Below are 14,784 nucleotides of genomic sequence, written 5' to 3'. Positions count from 1 at the left end.
TTATGTCGGCCAAATGAAATATTTTGTAATTATATAAAAATTTACATTTAATATGGGATTTCAATATGTTTCAGTGTTTGACATGAAAGGTAGGGCTTCCAAAAAAGAAAAATGCTTTAAAGAAGGTCTACAAAGGTCTTAGAGGGATGCTGAATTCATTTTAGAATCTAATGAAAGTTTCAGGTCCTTTCCCTAGAAACATGCTTTTTTTAAAAAAGGTAATCTGGGACACCTGGGTGGCTCAGTCGGTTAAGTGTCTGACTTTGGCTCAGGTCACGATCTCACAATTTGTGGGTTCAAGCCCCATGGTGGGGGGCTCTGTGCTGACAGCTCAGAGCCTGGAGCCTGCTTCGGATTCTGTGTCGCCCTCTCTCTCTGCCCCTCCCCTGCTCACTCGTGCTCTCTTGTGCACTCTCTCTCAAAATAAACAAACATTAAGAAAATTTTAAAAAAACAAAAATTCTCTACACCTAACATGGGGCTCGAACTCACAACCCTACAGTCAAGAGTCAAGTCGCATGTGAGACTGAGCTAGCCAGGAGCCCTTCCCTAGAAACAGGCTTTTAAAATAGCATTCTTAGGGGCACCTGGGTGGCTCAGTCGGTTGAGCGTCCGACTTCAGCTCAGGTCACGACAGTCGGTTGAGCGTCCGACTTCAGCTCAGGTCACGATCTTGCGCTCCGTGAGTTCGAGCCCCGCCTCAGGCTCTGGGCTGATGGCCCAGAGCCTGGAGCCTGCTTCCGATTCTGTGTCTCCCTCTCTCTCTGCCCCTCCCCCGTTCATGCTCTGTCTCTCTCTGTCTCAAAAATAAATAAATGTTAAAAAAAAAAAAAATTTAATAAAATAGCGTTCTTAGATCCCAGGCTAAAAACTCTAGTGTTAGTAGCTTTGATAATCGCTGATAGTAACAGGAATCTGCTAGGGGAGAGTAGCAAGCAGTACAAGTACTTCCCAGCAGAAACAGGAGTTAATTTTTTATTCTCAGTTTGAGGGTAGATCCAGGAAGTAGCATTGGGCCTGGGCCTGGGGACTCCAAGCCTCCTCCCCGGATAGTTGGAATCTGACTAGTGAAGCTTTCCGGGGGTCTAATGATTAGGAGCAGGATTGAGTGACTAAAAGGACAGAGGCTGGAGGAGAGGACAGGCACTGAACAATTAGGGAAGGGAGTGAGGGAGTTCAGTGCCTAGCTGGCAGGACAGTAAAGAATCCAGGCTCTCGGGGACTGAGGCAGAGACCCAATGGGTCAGACCTGCCTCTTCAATGGATAGAAGCTGTTTGAAGAAGGCAAGTCCCAGGGCTTCCAGAAGTAGGGTATCTGGATTTGAAGTAAGGCCCTCACACATCCTAGCTCTGTGACCTTGTGGCTACATTAATTCAAATCTCTGGACCTGTTTCTCCCATCTCAAAATGGAGATAATAGTGGTACCTGCTACGTTGCTGTGGAAATTAAATGAGTTGATGCAGGTAAAGCACTTAGAAGGGTACTTAGCTCTATAAATAACTTGATCACTATTAGCTGGTATTAATCAATGAAATTCTTGGCACCTTCTGACATAGTAACTGCTTAGTAAATATTAGATCCTTTCCTCTTGGATGAACGTAAAAATCTCCTAGGAATCATAGGGGAGCTACACAGAGAATTTAAAAACAAGACAGTATAGAAGTTCTATAAAAGACTGCGTCCGGAGGCTGCAAAGGGTCAGAAGCAGAATAAAAGATATCTTGAAAGAGGTATTTGAAGTGCATCTTGAAGAATGACTGCAATTTTTTAAAGTGCCGATGAGGAAAGAGGCATTTTCAGATAGGTGACACATTAAGGGCAGATGTACAGAGGTTGGAAAACAGGCTGTGATCAGAAAAAAAGAGAATAGTCCCATTTTGTAGGGACGGAGGGAGGATAGAAGTTTTACAAGTTGGTGTCAGGTTTGAATAGTATCTTACATATGGGCAGTTCTTTTGGGGATGAATTTGAGAAGTCCCTGGACATTTTCCTTTGATTTTTACTTTACTGAAGTTATGCGGGCCAGTGGCCTTCCAAACAACAGATGGTCATTTGGGACATTTCTGGAATGCAACTATTATTATCCATACAGAGCACGTAATGAGAGAATGTTTAGCAGTCTCAATATCCATTTTAAATGTACCCTTATGTGACTTTATCTTCTCACTCTCCTTAACTGAGGATATGCAGCAAGGGTCACATCAATGAAATAGGATTAAATTGTCTAAAAGCAGGGATGAAGAATGTTCTTCGTTCTATTTCCAACACGTTACCTGGCCAAGACCTGCGTTTCAGTTTCTCTCTCACTAGGTGAGTCGTCGGGCAAATCATTGCTCAGAGTTGTTTCCTCATCTAAAATGGTAGTAACAGCGTCTGCTTTATCTCATAGGCTTGCAAGGGGGTTCAAAATGGACAATGTATATGAGGCATGTATTTTTTTTACTTTTTTATTGTAAGGACAAAAAATTTGCCATTGCTAAATTGTATTTGTTTGGGGGGGTGGGGGGTGGGGAGTACACATATATCCCCAAACGTGAACACCAAGGTTTTTGTATTTGTATTTGTCCACAAGCCTATCTTTTCCTAATAGGGAAAAACTCCAGTATTTTTTAATCTTGCTAGCGTCTGTTACTTTTTAATTATATTGTCCATAAAGTATTTCATTGAGTATACATGCCGTAAGTTAGCCGTTTTCACTTATGTTAGGGTTTTAACAGCCCTTTGCTTCAGAAGCTTCCATCTACACCATCTCCAGGTCAAAGCTGTCTGCCTTTGTCATTATCTGGCTTGGAAACCTTCAAGTCTCTGCCCCACGCTGCCCTCACAGGAGCCAGGCTGAATGTACAACCTGACCCCACCCTAATACCAAACAGATACTGCAAAAACCAGCCAGATTGATCTAATTGCCTCCCAAATGTGTCACTGTCCATTCTTATTCCTGCCTTTATCATTCTGCTTCTTACCGCCCCCCCCCCTCCGGAATTTTCACGTGTTTTCTTTCTTTTGTGTGTGTGGGTTTCCTTTTTTTACAAATTACCAATCAAGGTCCATCCAGCTCAAGTCCCAACTTCTTTAAAAAAACTTTTCAATTCTAGCCTTCCCTGACCCTCTGAACTTTTTTTTGGATTACTTGCCTAATCACATAATGACTAATTTTTAACAATTTTATGTGTTTGAGACAACTCCCTATTGTAGTTTTCTTAACTCTTTTGTATTTTTATAGCATCTGACAGGATACTGAATGAATCATTTTGAATTGCCACACGGTTCCCAGCCTTGTGCTAGGGATGCTGAACATGAAAAATAAATATGGTCTGAGTTACTGCAATCACTTCTGGGGCGTCAAAAAAAAAAAAAAAAAAGGTGGCCTCTTTTATCTTAATTCTCCAAAGTCAGAAACAAACAAAAATATCTCATTTTCTATGTATACATATGCTTTCTGCGCCCCATGGCTCAAAAACAGGTCGCTCGGTATATTGGCTCACATGAAATGTGAGCATTGCTTCTAACAGCAGAAAACTGAAGGCCATCGAAAGCTCCAATAAACAGACCAGTGAAATAAGCTATGAGACAAAGGATTATGTAACTATTAGCAAACCAGGAAGCTTTATAAATACAATATGGAATATCCAAGATATAATTTCCAAGACATCCATTTCGATGGACAAAGTAAAAGGTGCAGAACACCTTGTATTGTATGCTACAGTTACTCTATGTTCAGACTAGTTTTGGAAAGACCTAAGGACTTGTTGACATTGATATTGGTTGCTTTTATGGAGGTAAACAGGAGGCCTGGGGGTGGGGGGGTAGGGAGACAGACTTCACTGTATAACCCCTTGATTTCTGAACTATGCTACTGTACTTTAAAAGATACCAATAAAAATATTTGAGGCTGTGAAGATTTTTAAAGTCACATGTTTATCATTTTGAGATTTGCAAGACAGCTGCAGTTTGAATTGACTAACTCCTTTTACTTTTAACCAAATTTTTAATCATTAGTTTTTATCAATATGTTACATTTTGGCTGAGCTCAATCCCTTTAACATGTCAACGATTGTGAATGATTTGGGGCTACTATTCACCAGTTGCTACATCTCGATCTTTCCATAGCAACAGTTCCATAATCTCCAGGCTCTGGTTCTCCAGAAAATGAAGCACTGCCCTCTGCTGGCTCTCATAACACTGACAATTGGAAAATTCCTCATGAGGGTAGAAATACTGCTTAGTGCAGATTGTAGTCATCAATACATAGAAGTACTGATTAAATACATTTTCTTTCGAATGTAAACAATTTCCCACATGTAAAGTGGTCTCCCATATAATTTTTTTTTAACGTTTATTTATTTTTGAGACAGAGAGAGACAGAGCATGAACAGGGGAGGGGCAGAGAGAGAGGGAGACACAGAATCCGAAACAGGCTCCAGGCTCTGAGCTGTCAGCACAGAGCCCGACGCGGGGCTCGAACTCATGGACTGTGAGATCATGACCTGAGCCGAAGTCGGATGCTTAACCGACCAAGCCACCCAGGTGCCCCAAGTGGTCTCCCATATAAAGAAAATCCAACTGAGAGGAAAAGAATAGCACTGTCTGGTTTGGCTAGGAAAATTCTGACCTCAAACATATCATTTCATCTCTTTGGTCTATAGGGACCACAAAAATAAGACTTCGAGATATAACTCCTAAACTCTTTCATAAAAACTACGGTAAAAAAAAAAAAAAAAAAAAAAAAAAAAAAGGCCAAAGGTTGCATATATTCCAAACCATGATGCGGCTGCTTCCGGTATTCCAGGAAGTCAAGTATGCTTGACTTAGACATACTGCCTTCATCTCAGTATTTACCTGCAGCAAGACTGCAGTATGGAAGTCCCTTCCCAACAGGTTCTCATATTTCCAAATCCAAGTAAAATGTGCCACTCAGTCCCCACCTCCACACCCAAGCCAGGCTTATGAACCACAGCCTGGGAATCAATTACCTGTAAACACCTTTCCCAAGACACACTGCTACTCAAAAACCACACTGCCAAAAACCCTTAAAACAAGCTCTCCCTTAACAGTCAATGAGGCATTGTTTTCAACTTGCAGCATCTGCCTGACGAACGGTTGTTCTAATTTGTGTCAAATTTGGGAATCTTTCCCTGGAGCTGATTTCCCTCCTCGGGGTCAGGTGTCCCTTTAGTAACACTGCACACCCCATCTCCGATCATACTGCTTTCAAGTGGAATTTGTTAATTGTGTGAAGTTTCAGTCTCAAGTAACCCCCGACTTGAAGATCCTTAGGTGACAACAAATTACAGTAAAACCTTGTACTGCAACTTGTTCTGCAAGATGAGCAAACATTTCTCAATTTTAACTTGATAAACGAGCAAGGCCTTGCAATACAAGTGGTATATGGTGCCAAACGTCAAATCACAACTAAACCAATGGTTCTCTTTCTCGCTGCGGACCGTGGGTGATTGTCTCCCACGCTCAGATGCTTGCTCTCAGGCTGCGGTGTTTGGCAGAAATCAGTTTTTCATTGGAAGTGTGTCTGGCACTAGTGTATTTTTTTGTCACTTCAAAGCACCTCTACCTCTGGGCAGTCCTTTGCTTGTCCATACAAGAGTAAGCTTAGGAATGCCTTGCTTCATTCTAGGTCAGGCTGCCTACAGATAGAGACCCTCTGTTGCCTTATTGCCAATTACATTAAATACGTATATGACAAGTCTCTCAACATTGTACTGTAGTTGTGGTGCCTGGGTGGCTTGGTGGGTTAATTGTGTTTTGACTCTTGGGTTTCAGCTCAGCTCATGATCTCAGTTTTTGAGTTCGAGCCCCACTGGGCTCCGTGCTTACGGCGGGGGGGGGGGGGGGCCTGCTTGGGATTCTCGCTCTGATCCTTCTTTCAAAATAAAAAAACTGTACTGTAGTCAACATTCATTAGTGATGGTGAAAGTCATCCTACACAATAACCCTCCTCTCTCACCTCCCTCACACCAGCCATGAGGGTTTTCAAAGGTACATGCAAGTTAATTTCTCTTTGTATTTTGTATTAAATTACAGTACTGTAACCCTTTTTACATGAATGTTTTTGGGTTGTGGAACGAATCATCTGAGTTTCCAATATTTCTTAAAGGGAAATTTGCTTTGACATACAAGTGCTTTGGATTGTAAACATGTTTCCAGAATAAATTATGCTCGCAAACCAAGGTTTTACTATACTTCGTCTGCAATTGAAGTCATTGGTCCATCTCAACACTTAATTCCCTTTTCTCCAATGTTTCATTAAGTATTCCAGCAAACATTAAAATACTCCCAACATCCCCACTGAGGAAAACCAGCCTGGGTATTAACTTGGTTAACTCCCTGCAAAAGTACCCAAGGTCTGAACCATTATAAACCTGCAGGGCTAAAAATCTAGCAAAAAATTTATCTTTTTTTTTTTTAATTTTAGAAAGTGCCTGCACACATGCACAAGCAGGGCAAAGGGGCAGAAAATCTTTTTTAAACGTTTATTTTTGAGAGAGCATGCAGTGGGGGGCACAGAGAGAGAGGTAGACAGAGGATTCAAAGCAGGCTCTATGCTGAGAGCAGACAGCCCTACTGGGGCTCAGTAACCATGAGATCACGACCTGAGTCGAAGTGAAGACACTTAACCAACTGAGTCACCCAGGCTTGAGAATCTCAAGCAGGCTTCATGCTCAGGGCAGAGCCCAACATGGAGCTCCAACCCACAACCCTGGGATCACAACCTGAGCTGAAATCAAGAGTTGGGCGCTCTACCAACTAAGCCACCCAGGCACCCCTCGTCAAATTTCTTAATCCAAAATTTCCACAAGTGAAGTTTATAGAGTTTCTTTTGAAAACAAGGCAAATAGGAAACTTGCAATATTGTGGTCAAAGTGGTACCCTCGTGCATTGGGTCCAGAAACTATACTAAGATGGAGTCCATTTCTACTAATTTGGGCTAAATACTAACAATGCTGACCCAAATTTATATTTTTGAATTACACATCCATTGAGTTTCTTCCCTCAAAATGGGAAAAACATAAAAACCACCCCATGTAAGAGTCAGAATCAACAGTTGTCTTCAAGCTTTTATTCAAGGGCAATTGTCTACAACGAACGTTAGATCTTATTAAAAGCAGCCACGTCCATGGACTGCACATAGTCCTCAAAAGCAGTGATCCGCTCCTCCAGCATATCTGTTCCAACTTTATCATCTTCCACTACACACTGTATTTGAAGTTTTTTGATTCCATACCCCACTGGAACTAGTTTAGCTGAAAGAGCATCAAGAAAAAAACCTTAGAAAAGGCCTGTTCTTTGACAAAGGTGGTAATTATGCAAACTCCAGATACTATTTTCAGAAAGTAAAGACCGAACTCACAAGAGCCCCAAACCAAGCCGTCTGCTTGAATGCTCCGGACGCACTCCTCTAGTTTTGCCATATCTGTCTCATCGTCCCAAGGTTTCACATCTAGTAAGATGGAAGACTTGGCAACAAGCGCAGGTTCTAAAAAGAGCACAAACAGCATTACTCAGACACTCAATTACGTTTTTCATTTTAGTCGAAGACATTTTTAAAATCGTCATCTGTTTTCCGGTGGGTCATCTCCTCAGCCCAACAAAACCACAGAAGTCATCTGTTTGTCACTCACATGCCCACTTTCTGTCGTGCTAAGAAAGAGGTATTTAATTGTGTGACAGTTTCTTTCCCACAGAGGAATGCCACAACTGCTACCGTAAGAGCGGCTGCAGACCAGTAGCTGTGGAAGTTTTATGAAGAGCCACCCACACGGGTTTTAAAATACTGACCTATTCAACAAAGGAGGAAATTATTTTGGCGAGCAAGCTTCAAATGAAATTACTCACATTATTATAAAATTAAAGCAGCACAGATTATAGATTACAAGATGACCTACTTTTGGCTTTCTTTGACTCATATTGTGCAAGGCGTTCCTCTCTTAGCCGCTTTGCTTCTTCACTTTCCTATGAAGAAAAATTAAATTCATTTCACAAAGCTAGTTGTTCCTCAGCTCAAAAGCGAGCGGGCCACCACAACAAAGACCAGTCTCATCAGAAAAAAGCAAATCCATCACGAGCTCAGCCGAAAGATGGTGATTTGGTTTTACTCATCATTTTTAAGTCAGGTGGGTAACCAAGTGGTGAAACCAGAATTCAAATCCAGGCAATTTCACCAGAGCCTACAACTAAGCTCGACATACGTGTCCATTTAGGTCATACCTCCTCATCATCAGAACCAAAGAGATCAATATCATCATCGTCTTTACTGTCTGTAGCTCCACTTCCTGTGGTGTCTTCCACGTTGGCAGGGCCATACTTGCCCAAAGCCTTCTTCACTCCTGGAAGGCTTGAAAAAAGAATTTAAGTTCGATCACGATGAGGTGGGTACGATGTTCTTTTTCAGACCATACACCAGAACTTGTTTCCATCCCTATTTATCAATAGAACCCTTTTGTACTACGAATTTACCCCTAACCACTCCCAGATAAACACTTTTGCATCTTTACCTCCTCACCCAACAAACATTAGTAGCATGTGAGATGGGATTACATTCAATACTCACTAGGATTTACTCTTTCAGTATGAGTATTTCAGTTTGAGATTTCATTAAGTACGCTCAATTCCATTCTTAGTGAACTGGAGTCCACTTCCCCAAACTTCCACCCTTGTTGGCAGTTTCAGAAGAATGGCCAAGTACTGAATGAATGAGCCACCCTCTCACCCCAGAGGTGGGCCCCCCAGGTCAGGGTCGAGGCACATTGTCTGGGCAGTGTGGGGAAAAGTTGAACTGCTGTTGTCCATGTTCTACCTGTTCTGTGAAAAAACGGAGGACTTCAGTCTCTTGGCCTTCTCAAGTCACAAAGATACTTAGCTCACAATGTCCCAACAAAACTAAAGTAGCCTGGGTCCCATGTGGTCAGGTGTTAAATCTTGGGTTTAAGTTTAGAAAGCATCCTGCTCTTCAGACAAATACCAAGGTAATCTTACCTGGCCTTTTCCTTTTCGTACGACTTGATGTGATTATACCAACGTAGGGCATGATACAGGTCGGCAGGTGGGGGGCCGGAGACTGCTTCAAATACCACCACGTCTGCTTGTGATGGCACATACCTGCCGCGGACGCAAAAATAATTACACTCGCCTTTAAAAGAAATTAAAAAAAAAAACCACCAACGCCAGCAAATAAATGACAAACGCCACCCCTGTCTAACTTCTTCCTGGGAACTGGACCATTTGCTACCTGGCAACCCAAGCTGCCCGGTTTTTCAGTAAACTCCCTGAGATTAGGGACCACGTGTTTGGTCCTCTGCGCTATCCCGAGAAATCCCTGCTACTTGGTGGACCTCAAAGATTGTAACCTCTAACCCAGACCTACAGGCTTACACTCGCTAACCGAGTAAACCCGCGGGAAAACCCGGCTGAACCCCGTCAACGGAAAGAAAGCACACGTTTAATCCCTCACCCCTCGCAGGCCCGCTGCCTTTCCCCCAGCGGCGGCAGAGGCCGCGCCACGTGGCCCGACCGCAGGAGCCCGGCCCCAGCCCGAAGCCTGTCCTCACCCCTCGATGTAGCTCTTGTCCGCCAGGTAGTCGTTGAGCACTTGGAGGCCGGCGGGGGTTTTCAGGTCTCCAAAACCCATGGCGCCAGCTGATCGCGGAACGGGGCAGCAGCGGGGGGACAGAACGCGAGCGCGGGGAGCCAGCGCCTAGCGCTAAAAGGGAAAAGGGGCCGCCGGAGGCCGGAAAAGGCCTTATATAGAGACGTAGGCGTTTCCCTCTGCCGCACGGGGCCGAAGGTTAAAGGTCAAAGTACGTTAATCTCCTCATCCTCAATGTAAAACTGGGTGGCTCTGAATTGAACGGCCCACGTGCTATTAGCAGGCCTTTGTGTTTAGAAATAAACTGATACAAAAGGGTTTTTCTTGAATAAGTACCGCGCGGCCCCGGAACACTACAGGAACCGCCCCTTGAAGTGCCGGAAGTGACCGAAAACGCCCGGCCTCAGGAGCCTGACTACTTCCGGCGGAACTGCGGTTCCAAGCTGTACCACCCCCACCCCGCCCCCGCTCCCGCCCCTTCCAACCGACTGGCCCTTCGCCCCGCCCCCTGGCCAGCTGACGGAAATTGCCGAACTCAACCTGAGCGGGGAAATTGTCGAATCTGGGGCTTCTAGTCCCTCCTGGCTTCCCGTTCTCCGGCCCGGCGGGCGAGGTCAGCCGAGGCCGCCATATTGAATAAGCAAGCCGGTCTCTCTGAGGGGGTTGGTGCGGTGCAGACAGTTCTGCAGAGCGGCTTCGGCGGCTCCAGGGGGAAGGTGAGGTCGTGCTTGGGTGAGAAGGCTGAGGTGCCTCTTGCCACAGGAGTTGATTTCTTGACGAGACTGTTTCCTTTGGCCCAGGTGACTCATTCTACTCTTGTCCTTGACTGGGTGCCGCGTCTCACTCCGCCTCCGGCACCCCCGAGAGCCGGCAGGTGAGGGTTGTTAGCCATGGTCTCTGGTCTTTCGGAGCAGAAAGCTGGTGGAGGAGTAGGAAGCCCTGGGAGCGCTGGCCTGGAGACAGGCTTGTGGGTGACCTTCACTGTGCAAGGGAAATGCAGGTCATTCCCCTTTGTGGAGCCGAGGCCGTTTTGTTCCCCGGGAGAGGATCTATGTACTTGACTTAGGCCCGCGGATTGAGCACTGCCCCCACCGAGTTCACACGTACTTGGTACAGTACGTTGTTGGCCGCTATTGCCTTAGCCACCATCCGCTCCTCGGGGGTTTTTTGTTGTTTTTGCTTTTGTCCATTGAGTGCGTTGGGGAACATTTTTTATCCCTTTCCCTGGTGGGGAAACTGTAGGAAATATTTAAAAGCTTTGCCCCAGGTCGCATTGTGGACAACACAGCTTCGTTGCTTAAAAGTTCCTGGGATCTAACGCGCGTACCGGGAGACCGTGGACGCGCCCCAGCTCCGCTCGAGAACGAATAGAGGGCGTTGAAAATGTAACGTGAACCGTGTCTGCTGAATAAACATCAAGTTGTTTCTTTACGGAATGTTCTTCTTTCCACCGAGTTGCGTGTGCATCGTTAAGCAGGGTGTTTGCTATAAGGCTGTCAGAGCACCTGCACTTTTTAATTCCAGGAAAGTGGAAGTTAAGTTTCGGCCAGAGATTAGACATAGAATTCATTTAGCAAATAGTTCTCGAACGTCTGCTATGAACTAGAACCGAGTCCACGAAGAATAAAATGGGTGATAGGACTAGGGAGTAGTTGGGGAATTTAGGACAGGCTGATCAAGGAAAGTCTCCCTGAAGAATGGCTTTTAAGCCCGAATTAGAAGGACAAGGAGAGGCCAGAAAGCTCTGAAGGAATGCATTGAAGTCCGAGGCCACAGCCTGTGGGAAGACGGGAGAGGCTGTAGGAACAGTGTAGAAAGCAGGAGACCTGTTGGGGGGGCTTTTATAATAGTTCAGGCAAGACGATGGTGGCTTCCAATAGAGTGGTACCTTGGAGAGAAGTGCGTGGATGCAGGCTATATGGTAGGGAATATATTGTATTGTTCCTATGCTAAAATTGTCCAGTCTAGTTTTAGAAATGATTGGTCATTAACATTTTCCCATTTGGAGGCGATTATCTCCATTCCCACGCGGTAGATAAATACATGTAAAGTACAGATTAAAGTTTTGTGAAACTGTCTTTTGTTGGGGCTATGCACTATTCCCTGCTGGATTTTCAAGAGACCACCTATTGCTGCTTGATTTCCTAGCTAAAGTGGGCAATACTTTTATATTGTATGGAGACAAAATAATAGTAAGAAAGTGTTGACGTTGTGTGAAATATTGATTATTGATTTTCATTGTCACTATTAATTCAGCAAATTCAGATTTACCTTTATATTGCAATAGATTTTAATAAGATAGAGTTTACTCATTTTGGAACTTGACAAGATTATTTGATGGTTATTTTTTCAAGGGCTAGGTCTTCGGAAAAGGGAAATGACCAAATTGCACTATTCCTCTTCAAGGAGCTTACAGTTTAGTAGGTACTAAAATCAATTACTAACCTACAGTTTAGTAGGTGGAATAATAAAGTTATGTACACAATGTGTGCCTATGGTACAGAGAGGGAGTACCAAGGAAGAGGACTTTGAAACTGATTTTCAGTGGCTATTTCTGTCTATGTTGAATTTAGTTCTAATTGACATTTACTGAACTCCTAATACCACATAATCTAAGAAGTATTGTTTGCTTCCTGATCTGTACATTAAGCAGAAACTCTGATTTATCAAAAATCACTCATTGGTATGTGGTAGCCTTCATGTCTGCAAATTCAGTATCACAAGTTGTGAATTAATGAATTTTATGAATTAACAAGTCTGAATTAGAAAGCTTGTTATACCTCTTCTATAATAGATATGTGAAATTTTATGCTTAAAACTTATGTATACATACTGTTTTCTACTCTCTTTACTTTTGAAAGTCATTATGTTGATACTTTTTTTTTTTTTAAGTTTATTTTGAGAGAGCGTGTGTGTGTGTGTGTGTGTGTGTGTGTGTGTGCGTGGGGAGGGGGAGAGGGAGAGTCCCAAGCAGGCTCCATGCTGTCAGTGTAGCGCCCCAGGCAGGGCTGGATCTCATGAGCCATGAGGTCATGACCTGAGCGGAAATCAAGAGTCTGTCACTCAACTGTGCCACCCAGGTGCCCCTACATTGATACATTCTGATCACATAATTTCCATTTTTAGAAGTTCCAAGTGAAAAATTATAATTTAGATGCTTAGCCCATTTGATCAAGTGAGTAGACAAAAAGTTCAGTTCCAAGCCCTTATGATCAAATGAATGGATGAAAACTCTAAAGTTCAGTTAACATTCTGTTTGCTTACGTATGTCTTTAATGGGTGTTATTTATATAATTCTATTCCTTTCAGTAATTCAGTAATTCAACAAAGATTTATTACGGGATACCGTCCTGTGTACTGTAGGATGTTTAGTAGTACCCTGGCCTCTACCCACTAGATGCTAGTAACCTCCCCCCAAGCTGTGACAACAGTGTGTACAGATGATGCCAAATGTTCCCTGGGAAACAAAACTGTACCTGGTTGAGAACCACTGTTTTATTTATTTGTTTTTAAATTTTTATTTATTTTGAAAGACAGAGAGAGAGAAAGTGTGAATCGGGGAGGAGCAGAGAGAGAGGGAGAGGGAATCTCAAGCAGGCTCTGAGGTGTCAGCACAGAGCCCAATGCCCGGCTCGATCTCAAACGGTGAGATCATGACCTGAGTCAAAATCAAGCCTCAGATGCTCAACTGACTGAACCACCAAGGCACTCCTATTTATTTATTTATTTATTTTTAATTGTTTTTAACGTTTATTCATTTTTGAGAGACAGAGACAGCATGAGTGGGGGAGGAGCAGAGAGAGAGGGAGACCCAGACTATGAAGCAGGCTCCAGGCTCTGAGCCAGCACAGAGCCTGACGCAGGGCTCGAACTCACAAGCCGTGAGATTGTGACCTGAGCCAAAGCCGGACTCTCAACTGACTGAGCCACCCAGGCGCCCCTTTATTTATTTATTTTTTAAAGTTTATTTATTTTGTGAGAGAGAAAGCACGAACAGAAGAGGGGCAGAGAGAGAGGGAGAGAGAATCCCAAGCAAGCCCCACCCTGTCAGCACAGAGCCCCACGCAGGTCTCAAGCCCACAAACCATGAGGTCATGACCTGAGCCAAAACCAAGAGTCAGTTGTCCAACTGATTGAGCCACCCAGGCACCCTGAGAACCACTATTTTAGAGCTTACTGTGTATCAGCCTTGGAAATAGGCACCAAAGATACAAAGATTCAAGAAGTTCATTAATCCAATGAGTGTAGAACAGACCTATAATTGCAAATCTGTAAAATAATTGTACCAAGCCCAGAAAATGGCTCTCCAGATACTTAAAAGGCTTGGACTTCTGAGCCATCTCAGAATCTCAGGAACATTTAGTAGATGACTGCTTAGAACACGGAAAGTTAGGGGCGCCTGGGTGGCCTAGTCAGTTGGACGTACGACTTTGGCTCAGGTCATGATCTCACGGTCCATGAGTTCGAGCCCCGCGTCAGGCTCTGTGCTGACAACTCGGAGCCTGGAGCCTGCTTGGGATTCTGTGTCTCCCTCTCTCTCTGACCCTCCCCTGTTCATGCTCTGTCTCTCTTTGTCTCAAAAATAAATAAACATTAAAAAAAAAAAAGAACATGGAATGTTAGAATGAGTATTGGTACGAAATGAAGGCAGAAGGTCTTATTTACATAGTATTAATGATAAGCTCACTTATTCTTAAAATTTATATTACTACATAGTAGTGTTTTACATTTGGTTGTTTATACTTTAAAAACGACAACACTGCCCTTTACGTAAATTTGATTACTAGCTATTCCTTCTTAGCTCCTTGACATTGTACAAGTCAGTTAGTTACTCTCTCTCAGACTGAGTATTCTCATCTCTAGAATTTGAGGAAAAATATCAGGACTTGTGAATGTTCAATGAAATAATGTATGTAAAGTGCTATTAAACTTAAAAACCATTACCCAAAAGTTTGTAATTAGAGTTTTATTATTTCCTATGATAATATAACTCTTCTTTGTTTTATTCTTAGCAATATGTTAAGGATACCTCTAAAAAGGGCCTTAGTAGGCCTTTCTAAGTCTCATAAAGGATGTGGTGAGTATTTTTTTTTGCATTTGTGGGTACTGTTTTTGTATTTACTGTCTTTGTCAATTCATTGGTTTATGGAATGTTTCTTAAAAGACCCTAAACATAATTTGT

General features: G+C 43.4%; 2 protein-coding genes and 2 non-coding genes across 9 annotated transcripts in view; 1 reads left to right on the top strand and 3 right to left on the bottom strand.

The window, feature by feature from the left end:
• Positions 1-7,061: 7,061 nt before the first annotated feature.
• Positions 7,062-9,925, bottom strand: EEF1B2 (eukaryotic translation elongation factor 1 beta 2). Its single transcript, XM_042953099.1, has 6 exons — positions 9,565-9,925; positions 8,993-9,115; positions 8,225-8,351; positions 7,903-7,969; positions 7,368-7,493; positions 7,062-7,260 (listed from the first exon to the last, which is right to left on the bottom strand). The coding sequence occupies exons 1-6, from the start codon at positions 9,642-9,644 to the stop codon at positions 7,106-7,108; spliced, it is 678 nt and encodes a 225-aa protein (XP_042809033.1). The 5' UTR covers positions 9,645-9,925; the 3' UTR covers positions 7,062-7,105.
• LOC122229062 lies at positions 7,622-7,754 on the bottom strand. Its single transcript, XR_006206922.1, has one exon. It is a non-coding gene; the product is annotated as a small nucleolar RNA SNORA41 (small nucleolar RNA).
• Positions 8,050-8,127, bottom strand: LOC122229058. Its single transcript, XR_006206918.1, has one exon. It is a non-coding gene; the product is annotated as a small nucleolar RNA SNORD51 (small nucleolar RNA).
• A 296-nt stretch (positions 9,926-10,221) lies between the features above and the next one.
• The window catches only part of NDUFS1 (NADH:ubiquinone oxidoreductase core subunit S1), a 29,419-nt gene continuing 24,856 nt past the window's right edge, over positions 10,222-14,784 (top strand). The window contains exons 1-3 of one of the 6 annotated variants that reach the window (XM_042949885.1): positions 10,228-10,318; positions 10,403-10,476; positions 14,615-14,679. In XM_042949885.1, coding sequence (XP_042805819.1) covers positions 14,619-14,679 — 61 coding nt within the window. In that variant the 5' untranslated portion in view covers positions 10,228-10,318; positions 10,403-10,476; positions 14,615-14,618. Of the gene's footprint in view, positions 11,524-14,614; positions 14,680-14,784 lie in introns of all 6 variants that reach the window. The other 5 variants (XM_042949880.1, XM_042949883.1, XM_042949882.1 and 2 more) reach the window with 5 other exon arrangements.

The sequence above is a fragment of the Panthera leo genome, chromosome C1 (genome assembly GCF_018350215.1).
Source record: "Panthera leo isolate Ple1 chromosome C1, P.leo_Ple1_pat1.1, whole genome shotgun sequence".
Classification (NCBI taxonomy): domain Eukaryota; kingdom Metazoa; phylum Chordata; class Mammalia; order Carnivora; family Felidae; genus Panthera; species Panthera leo.
The sequence above is the reverse complement of the archived record's forward strand: the minus strand, read 5'-3'. Positions and strand labels throughout refer to the sequence as shown.

Coding starts and splice junctions, on each gene's coding strand:
- EEF1B2 (XM_042953099.1), bottom strand. CDS start 9,644: ATGGGTTTTGGAGACCTGAAAACCCCCGCCGGCCTCCAAGTGCTCAAC. Junction 7,494..7,902: donor TGAGTCAAAGAAAGCCAAAA/GTAGGTCATCTT, acceptor TGCTCTTTTTAG/AACCTGCGCTTGTTGCCAAG. Junction 7,261..7,367: donor CGGCTTGGTTTGGGGCTCTT/GTGAGTTCGGTC, acceptor ATGCTCTTTCAG/CTAAACTAGTTCCAGTGGGG.